The 9,433-nt window shown below is 46.3% G+C and overlaps 2 protein-coding genes across 2 annotated transcripts; both read left to right on the forward strand.

Annotated features, from left to right (window-relative positions):
- The first annotated feature begins 2,783 nt into the window (after positions 1-2,783).
- On the forward strand, positions 2,784-5,510 carry LOC145957004 (uncharacterized). The gene has a single exon (XM_083073237.1). The coding sequence runs from the start codon at positions 2,784-2,786 to the stop codon at positions 5,508-5,510; it is 2,727 nt and encodes a 908-aa protein (XP_082929363.1).
- Positions 5,511-6,239: 729 nt separating this feature from the next.
- On the forward strand, positions 6,240-7,790 carry LOC145957005 (uncharacterized). The gene has a single exon (XM_083073238.1). The coding sequence runs from the start codon at positions 6,240-6,242 to the stop codon at positions 7,788-7,790; it is 1,551 nt and encodes a 516-aa protein (XP_082929364.1).
- The last annotated feature ends 1,643 nt before the right edge of the window (positions 7,791-9,433 follow it).

Raw genomic sequence — 9,433 nt, forward strand, 5'->3', positions numbered from 1 at the left:
GCTATTTAATTTCACAGTTTGTGAAACTAAGTATAATAGATTAACCTATTGCATGTTTTAAATTGTTATGTGTTGTTTATTTTATATACATTGATATATGATGATATCTAGAGAGTATTAATGGTTGAAAGTTGATATGAGTGTATGTTGTATAGTTGTGTAGTTGTGTTTAATATGCTTTATGCATGTTGTTGCTGTGTTGTTGAGATGATGAATGTTGATAATTCTTTAGACATTTAGGCAAGGCGTTGAAAGTTATGTTGATTAATCTAGGACTAGAGAAGATGTTTTAAAAGTTGCATATTTCATTGTGGGAATATTATGTTGTGGTGCTTTGAGAGCTCAATTTGTTAGAAAAACTCTTCTCGGAAAGTTAACCTTTAAAAAGGATAGTTGAGTCTCTTTTAGGACTTTAGTTGGTACTATATGTGGGCAAGGTCGAGACATGCATGTATAAAGCAATAATGATAGGGCCCAAGTTGAGTTCTACTGATTACAAGTGACCAATTTGAGTAAAGTACGAAGTCAGAGACTTAGTTCCTAACTGAGTATCTAAGGGGTGTAGTATTTGAAGGGTATTTGGTAGTTAATCTCATAAGAAACTTAATTAAGCTAGCTAATGTCATGGTAGATTCATACCTAAATTGTTCTACCTTGATAGAAATATTATACTTCCTAATTTAGTGGTATAACATCTAAGAAACCAAACTGTGTTGTGGTGACATCTATCCAAATTTGTTATTGATATAGCAAACCCAAAAAGATCACATTGCATTGTTGGTTCGGTATGATCAGGTCATTTAAACTACTCACATGTGTTATAGGAGATCTTTTGGTTGAAATGTGTGACGATGCATATAGTTGTAGTGTAGTGCATATGATGTGGATTAAATTAAGTTGTTCAAATGTGGTACTCACTTGAGATGAAATGTGTAGATTGTGTTGTAAGTTGAGTTGTTGATATTGTGTTGTCTAGTTGACATTGTCTTGCAGTAGGTTGAGTTGTTTATGATGATAGTGTTGAATGTATTGTGGTGTTGATGTTGTTTAAATATGAAATGTGATGATGTATCTTATTGCCCATATTTCTTTTGTTGTATATAGTAATTTCTTTGAACTTTAGCTTATCCTTATGTGTTTTCATGTAGTTAGATTATGATGATCATACTAGACCTATTTGGCGGATGATGAAGTGTTATCCTTTGATGCTATTGCTATGTAGCTTTCGTATAACTGTGTTTGACAAATATCTAGGCTTGCATTTTCAATTATATGGATTATTATATATTTTCACACACACACACACACACACACACACACACACACACACACACACACACACACACACACACACACACACACACACACACACACACACACACACACACACACACACACACACACACACACACACACACACACACACACACACACACACACACACACACACACACACACACACACACACACACACACACACACACACACACACACACACACACACACACACACACACACACACACACACATATATATATATATATATATATATATATATTGTTTCAATTCAATTGTAGATATGTCTTTTTGTATTAATTGTAGAGTATTCATTAATAAATATTATCATTAGGTGATTGTCTATTTTATTTTCACTTTTAGTAATTATGACGTTAAGTGTAGAGACCATTGACAAGTCGATATAATTTGTGTTAGAAAATAAACTTCATTGTGAAGGATTTTTAAGATATATTTTCTCTCCCCAAATTGAATAACTCATTTTATTTTATTTATTTTTTATGTATTTTCATTTTTATTTTTTAAATATTATTTCTTAAATTCAGTTAATTGAAAATTTAACAGGTTCTCTTATTAGTTCTTAAAATTAAGAAAATTGCAAATAAATTTTTAAAGTTTCTAATTATTTTATCTAAATCCTTAAAATTAATCACTTATTATATATTATTTTAGTCTTTAAATATATATTAATATTATTTAAGTCACACAAATTTTTAAATTTTAAACTAATATATTTGATGAAGTATTTGCAGAAATTTATTTGAAAATTTATAGTTTCAAGATTTAAAACGAGAAAGCTTCATTTAGTAATTGTACCGGAGAGACCGTATCGGTCACGTGGGCCAACACGTGCCATTTCGTCAGACACCCATGCATAGCCACGTACAAGCATCACCATCGACGTCGGCTCGGCATGAGGCCGAGAACCGACATCAGTCCGGTTAATGCAAATATGGACCACCATCATTCATCGTGTCGGCTCAGTCAGGTACCGTTCCGACATAGAACATACCGGAAGTATACAGGCTGCCGTATACGGACTAGACGGTTCGGTCATTTGCCGTTCCGACTAGTATCGATTAGCCGGCTCGGCCTCTTGCCGAAGGGTTAAGCAAGTCATAACAAGTAATCACAATCAAGAAAGGTAAGTACATGATTAAAGCCTAAACGACCAATTAGTACCGTATTACCTAATTTGGTAAATATCTGAGAGGGCCCATCACGCTCAGGCCCATGTCAGATGCTATAAATAGGTCACACGTAACAAGGTATGTCACTGTTCATTCATTACCCTAGAAAATCGTGCCCACACTGACTTAAGCATCGGAGTATCTTTTGCAGGTACCTCCCCCTCCGAAGAATCCACCTAAAGCTCTCGTTCGGTCCTCATATTCCCCTGAAGATTACGAGTGTACCCTCAGGCAGGTACATTTTGGCGCCCACCGTGGGGCCGAACCGAGAGCTATTCCGAGATTATTATTGAAAGAATGGTGAAGACGAGAAAGAATAACGTTGAAGAACACCAGTCCGAGGACGAGCATCATTCAGGAGCCGAGACGACGGAAGAGACAAACTTGAACAGTATGATGCGACAGATGAAGGAGGAGATGGCCGCTATGAAGCAACAGCGGGAGAGAGATGCGGCCGAAATGGCTGCGCTGCGGGCGGAAAATGCCGCCCTCAAGAACCAATACCACGATCCTACATGGAAGCCCTCCGAGACAAACCACACTCAGGGGTCGTTCCATTCGCATGGCCAGCACACCTCGGTCCCTTATACTTCTGTTGCCCCTGCTGCCCACGCCTCGGCCAGCCGACCAATACAGCCCATGCCGGCAGGGTCACACCGACATCCCTTTACACCCAATATCATGCAGTCCGCCCTCCTTGACAATTGGAAGTCTTTGTCTCTCGACAAGTACGATGGAACCACCGATCCAGATGAACATGTTGACATGTTCTTGACTCAGGTCACATTAAGCACCACCGATGACGCCACCCTGTGCCGAATTTTCCCGACGTCGCTAAAAGGACGAGCGTTGAGCTGGTTCACTCGGCTCCCGGCCAACTCGATCGACTCATTCGGCACCTTAGCTTCTCAGTTTACCATCCAGTTCGCTACAAGCCGACCACACCAGTTGACTTCTCTATCACTAGTTAGCATCCGCCAGGAGAAAAATGAGTCTCTCCGGGCGTTCATGAGCCGATTCAACAAAGCGGCATTAGAGATCAGGGACCTCAACCCAGCCGTCGCCTTACACCATCTAACCACCGCGTTGAAGCCAGGTCCCTTCGCCAACAGTATTTGTAAAAAGCCACCGGCAAACATGGATAACCTTCGGCGCAGGGCCGACAAGTATATGCAGATGGAAGAACTAGCCGAGTTTCGCAACCAGGCCAGAGCAGAAGTGGTGAGCAAGACAGAAAAGCCAATAGAAAACAATTTTCGCGGACGTCCAAAAGAACTCGTACCCCGCGAGCGGCCACCCCGTGGTCCGAAGTATACACAGTACACACCGTTGAACACCAGCCGGTCAGCAGTACTGGAACAAGCATTGGCTTCAGAAGTGCTGACTATCCCGAAGAGAGCATCGACCCCTCCCCGGGCCGACACAACCAAATCCTGCAGATTTCACCGCAATCGTGGGCATTCAACTGACGAATGTTCAGCCTTGAAAGACAAAATTGAAGATTTGATCAAGCAAGGACAGTTGCAAGGATTTGTGAACCGTCCCGACCGGCCCCGACATGGCGAACAATCACAGAGACGTGACCATTCCGAACACCGCAGAGCAGAAACGCGCTCGTATAGAGAGCGCAGTCGGTCACGGGATAGGCATGAAGAACAACAAGCAACACAGCCACGGCGAGTTATTAACACCATTGCTGGCGGATTTGCTGGCGGGGGCTCATCTTCGTCGGCACAACGAAGACACCTGCGAGCTGTCCGACACGTCCACGCCGTGGAAACAAACCGTTGCCGTTTGCCAACCATTACCTTCACAGAGGCCGACTTCAAGGGAATCGACCCAGATCAGGACGATCCGATGGTGATCAGCGTTGAAATTCACAATTGCATCGTCCGTAAGACATTGGTTGATCAAGGAAGTTCAGCGGACATACTATATTGGAATACGTTCAAGCAGTTGGGAATTCCAGAGTCCGAACTGGTCCCTTACGATGAACCTTTGGTGGGATTCTCTGGTGAACGAGTCAAAACAAAAGGATATATCAAGTTATCAACACGATTTGGGTTCGAAGGGGCGGAATACCGAGACATCTCGGTTAAATACGTGGTCGTTCATGCGAGCACCTCCTATAACATTCTGCTCGGTCGGCCATCCTTGAATCGGCTCGGAGCAATCGTGTCTACTCCTCATTTAGCTATGAAGTTTCCGGCACAGTCAGGACGGGTTATCACGGTGCACGCCGACCAAAAAACTGCACGCGAATGCTACTTTGCCAGCTTGCGGCTACCGAAAGTGCAAGACGAAACGATCAAAGAGCCACAGAAAGTCCACTCGGTAACCCAACAGTCCTCCATAGACCTCGACCCCCGAATCGGGCATGACGAAAGGGTCGAGCCTATTGAAGAAAGGCAACCACTCCAAGTTGGAACCCTTGATACCCAACTGACTTATTTGGGAACTGTTCTGACGGAACAAGAGAAAGCAGCCATCGGACAGATAATACTTGATAACCGAGATCTATTTGCATGGCACCCCTCCGATATGCCGGGTATCGATCCAGAGTTTTTGTGCCATAAGCTCTCAATTAGTAGGGAGGCAAGGCCGATCGCCCAGCGGCGTCGGAAGACCGGAGAAGAGAAGAAGGCGGCAATCGATGCTGAGGTAGCCAAGTTATTAGAAGCACAGTTTATACGGGAGATCCACTACACGACGTGGCTAGCTAATGTGGTCATGGTCCGAAAGCCGAACGGGAAATGGCGTATGTGTACCGATTACACGAACTTGAATAAAGCTTGCCCGAAAGACGCCTACCCGTTGCCCAATATTGATCGTCTCGTAGATGGGGCGTCTGGCCACCGGTTCCTATCTTTCTTAGACGCGTATTCGGGGTATAACCAAATTCGCATGCACCCTCACGACGAAGACAAAACAGCATTCATCACCGAGACAGCCAACTTTTGCTACCGTGTAATGCCGTTCGGTCTGAAGAACGCCGGTGCCACATACCAGCGCCTGATGAATTAAATTTTCCATAGTCAGATTGGTCAGTGCCTCGAAGTTTATGTTGATGACATGGTCGTCAAATCTGATGAAGTTTCTGCCCATGTACGCCACCTGGCCGAGGTATTCCAAGCACTCAGACAACACCAAATGAGGCTGAACCCCGAAAAATGTGTGTTCGGCGTATCGGGTGGAAAATTTTTGGGATTCATGTTGTCCAGCCGGGGCATCGAGGCAAACCCAGACAAGTGCCAAGCCATACTGGAGATGAAGAGTCCCACCACTCTCAAAGATGTACAAAAGTTGGCAGGGCGGCTGACTTCGCTTTCACGGTTTCTTCCCCGGCTTGCCGAGATATCTCAACCTATCCTCGCCCTGCTGAAGAAAGCAAAGCAGTTTACATGGACTCTTGAATGTGAAGAAGCGTTCCAACAGTTTAAGCATCGTCTTAGTTCACCTCCCATACTGTCCACACCTACTGCCGGCTCCGACATGGTCATTTACCTTGCCGTGTCAGGGCATTCGGTCAGCGCTGTCTTAATACAGGAACAGAGGGATCAAAGGCCGATATACTTCACCAGTCGAACACTGCAAGAAGCCGAGAAGCGTTACCAGTTAATCGAAAAGGTAACTCTAGCGCTCGTCTACACGGCTCGCAGGCTCAGGCAATACTTCTAGAGTCATAGGGTGGTTGTCCGAACCGACTGTCCGATTGCGAAAGTTCTTCGTAAACCGGAAGTCGCTGGCAGGATGATGGCCTGGTCGGTCGAACTATCAGAGTTTGACATATCGTTCGAGCCGAGAGGACCCATCAAATCACAGCATTTGGCCGATTTCGTCAATGAGCTTACTCCAGCAGGTAGTTTTCACGACGAGCCGTGGACAATGCATGTCGACGGCTCATCCTGTGCACAGGGAAGCGGGGCGGGAATAATTCTAGCCAGCCCATCGGGCATCACGATCGAACAGTCACTCCGGTTCGGTTTTCGGGCATCTAATAACCAAGCCGAGTACGAAGCACTGCTGGCCGGTATGAGACTAGCAGCTGAGATGGGTGTGACAAAGGTCATATGCTGTACCAATTCAAAGATCGTGGCCGAACAAGTCAACGACAATTTTCAAATTAAGGATGCTAATTTGTTGCAGTACTACCACCTCTTCCAGAAGCTCAAAGAGGATTTCACTGACTTACAAATCCGACACGTTCCCAGGAGCACCAACGAACGAGCCGATCAGTTGGCTCGGCTTGCTAGTAGTCGAAAACCAGGACAACTGAGAACAACCATTCACCTGGAAGTCCCTGCCCCAAGTGTGGCGATTGAATGCATGGCGGCCGATACTGACACACCGAACTGGATGACTCCTATTCGGAACTACATCCTTCGACAAGAGTTGCCCACCGATCCGAAGGAGGCAAAAAAGCTTCGCACTCAGGCCGCTCGGTACTCCATAGTGGCTAACGACCTCTACAGGCGAGGATTCTCCACTCCGTTGCTTAAATGCATTGATAACTCGCAGGCGGATTATGTGATGCGGGAAGTTCATGAAGGTATATGTGGGTCCCATTCCGGAGGCCGTACCCTAGCTGCAAAAGTATCACGAGCCGGTTATTATTGGCCAACTCTGAAGGGGGATTGCGCTGAGTTCGTCAAACGTTGCATACAATGTCAGCGACATGGAAACCTTATCCATGCCTCCGCCGCCGAGCTGCACAGTATCAGCTCACCATGGTCGTTTGCTTTATGGGGCATTGACGTACTTGGCCCGTTCCCCGTGGCAAAGGGACAGGTCAAGTTCCTCCTCGTGGCAGTAGATTACTTCACAAAGTGGATTGAGGCCGAGCCGCTCGCCTGCATCTCTGCGGCTAACGTCCAAAAGTTTGTATGGAAGAACATCATCACCCGTTTTGGCATCCCATATGCCATCATCTCGGATAACGGCTTACAATTTACAGACAAAAAGTTCAACTCATTCCTCGAAAACCTTGGCATTCGGCATAGATTCACATCTGTGGAGCACCCTCAGTCAAACGGCCAAGCCGAAGCAGCCAACAAGGTTATCCTGACCGAATTAAAAAGAAGACTCGGCTCAGCAAAAGGAGTGTGGGCCGATGAATTGCCAGAGGTTCTCTGGGCGTACCGGTGTACACCACAATCCACTAATAGAGAAACACCCTTCCGCCTCACATACGGCACTGATGCGATGATCCCGGTTGAGGTTGGAGAACCATCTTTCCGGCGACAAAGCTTTCAGGAGGAATCTAACGACGACGCACTCCGAGCCGAACTCGATGTCCTCGAGTAAGTGCGGGACAAGGCACAGGTGGTGGCCGAGGCATGCAAACAGCGAATGACTCGGCGCTTTAATTCCAATCTAAAGCCGAGAACTTTTCACGAGGGCGACCTTGTGTGGCGAGCAACGGGGGTAGCCAGGCGTAACTCTTCTGAAGGAAAGCTCTCTGCCAATTGGGATGGACCATTCCGGATACGACATGCACTCCACAATGGGGCGTACAAGCTAGAAGAGCTGTCCGGCAAGGTTATTCCAAGAACCTGGAATTCTACCCACCTAAAGACATACTACAGTTAAATTCGAATTTGTAATACTCGAACTGTAATTGTATCGCGGTGCACTCTTTTCCTTGACCGGTCTTTTTCCCTCTTAAAAAATAGTGAAAAGAGGTTTTGGCCGGCAAGGTTTTTAACGAGGCATCCATTTATCAATAACAACACGATTCAATCACTCATGCTTCAATTAAATTATTCAAGTCTTCCCTCCCGAGATGTCTCTCGGCCAAGGATGTGGCTTTAATTAAATTATTCAAGTCTTCCCTCCCGAGATGTCTCTCGGCCAAGGATGTGGCTTTAATTAAATTATTCAAGTCTTCCCTCCCGAGATGTCTCTCGGCCAAGGATGTGACTTTAATTAAATTATTCAAGTTTTCCCTCCCGAGATGTCTCTCGGCCAAGGAGACGGCTCACGCAAGTTAAGTTGTTAATCACCACAAAAGATCACGTCAATTATAACATAAAGAACAGAGAAATTTCATTAAAATCGAAGGGTACATTATCAATGGGCGCTATCGGCCCCAGGATACAAAAAAAAAAAAAAAAACACATTTAAGACACTACTTCTGCCTCCCCCTGAACTGGACCATCCTCAGGCGCAGCCTCCTCGTTCAGAGTCTCCTCCTCGTTCGGCCCAGCTGGCCGAGCCGGAGCCTCCTCGTCGGCTTCCTGGTCAGGTGGAATGGAGGTCATATCCACCAACTTCCCTTGGAAAAAATCTTTTGTCATGTCCAGGTGGAAGTCAGGAGGAAAGTCGCCAAAATAGCAAGCCTGCCGAGCAGCTTGAGCAAAACCGGCCTGATGCTGACTGAGAACCTTGGCGCGCGCCTTTTCCTGATAAGCACCAAAGGCAGCCTTTTCAGCATCCAGCTCCTTGCTCAGAGCTGTCACCTTATCAGTCTCGCCCTTCAGAGCAAGTTCGAGACGCTGTACCTTTAAGGCCATCATCAGCGGTTCTTCCTCGGCGATCCATCTCGGCCTGGTACTTGCTACTAGCCGTCTGGGCGTCGGTCAAAGCAGCCAGTGTCTCTTGAAGAGACTTCTCCTGCTCAGCTAGCTGTTTGCGCAACTCGTCAGCCTCACCGTTCGGCTGCATGACAATACTCTGTGCCATGGCCAGAGCGCGCACTTGGAACTCACAAAAGAAGCTCCATTTCTGCGCCGAACTCATTCGACTCAGCAGCCCCTGGCCTACCTCGGAGGTCAGGTCTTGACTCAGGAAATCCTGAGCGTTAACATTGCCAGCCAAGAAACTTGGTGCCGACAAGCTTTCGGGAACAGGGGGGCTGGCCACTCGGCGCTGTTTTGCCCGGCGACTCTCCTCCTCGGCCCTAGAGTCAGGCCTTCTTTTTTCAGGTTGGGGCCGGGTGGTCTTCTTCG

Source organism: Cajanus cajan, chromosome 4 (genome assembly GCF_000230855.2).
Source record: "Cajanus cajan strain Asha chromosome 4, NIPB_CcT2T_4, whole genome shotgun sequence".
Classification (NCBI taxonomy): Eukaryota; Viridiplantae; Streptophyta; class Magnoliopsida; order Fabales; family Fabaceae; genus Cajanus; species Cajanus cajan.

What these genes read in the sequence shown, in the direction of transcription:
- LOC145957005 (XM_083073238.1), top strand. Translation starts at nt 6,240, where the DNA reads ATGGCCTGGTCGGTCGAACTATCAGAGTTTGACATATCGTTCGAGCCG.
- LOC145957004 (XM_083073237.1), top strand. Translation starts at nt 2,784, where the DNA reads ATGGTGAAGACGAGAAAGAATAACGTTGAAGAACACCAGTCCGAGGAC.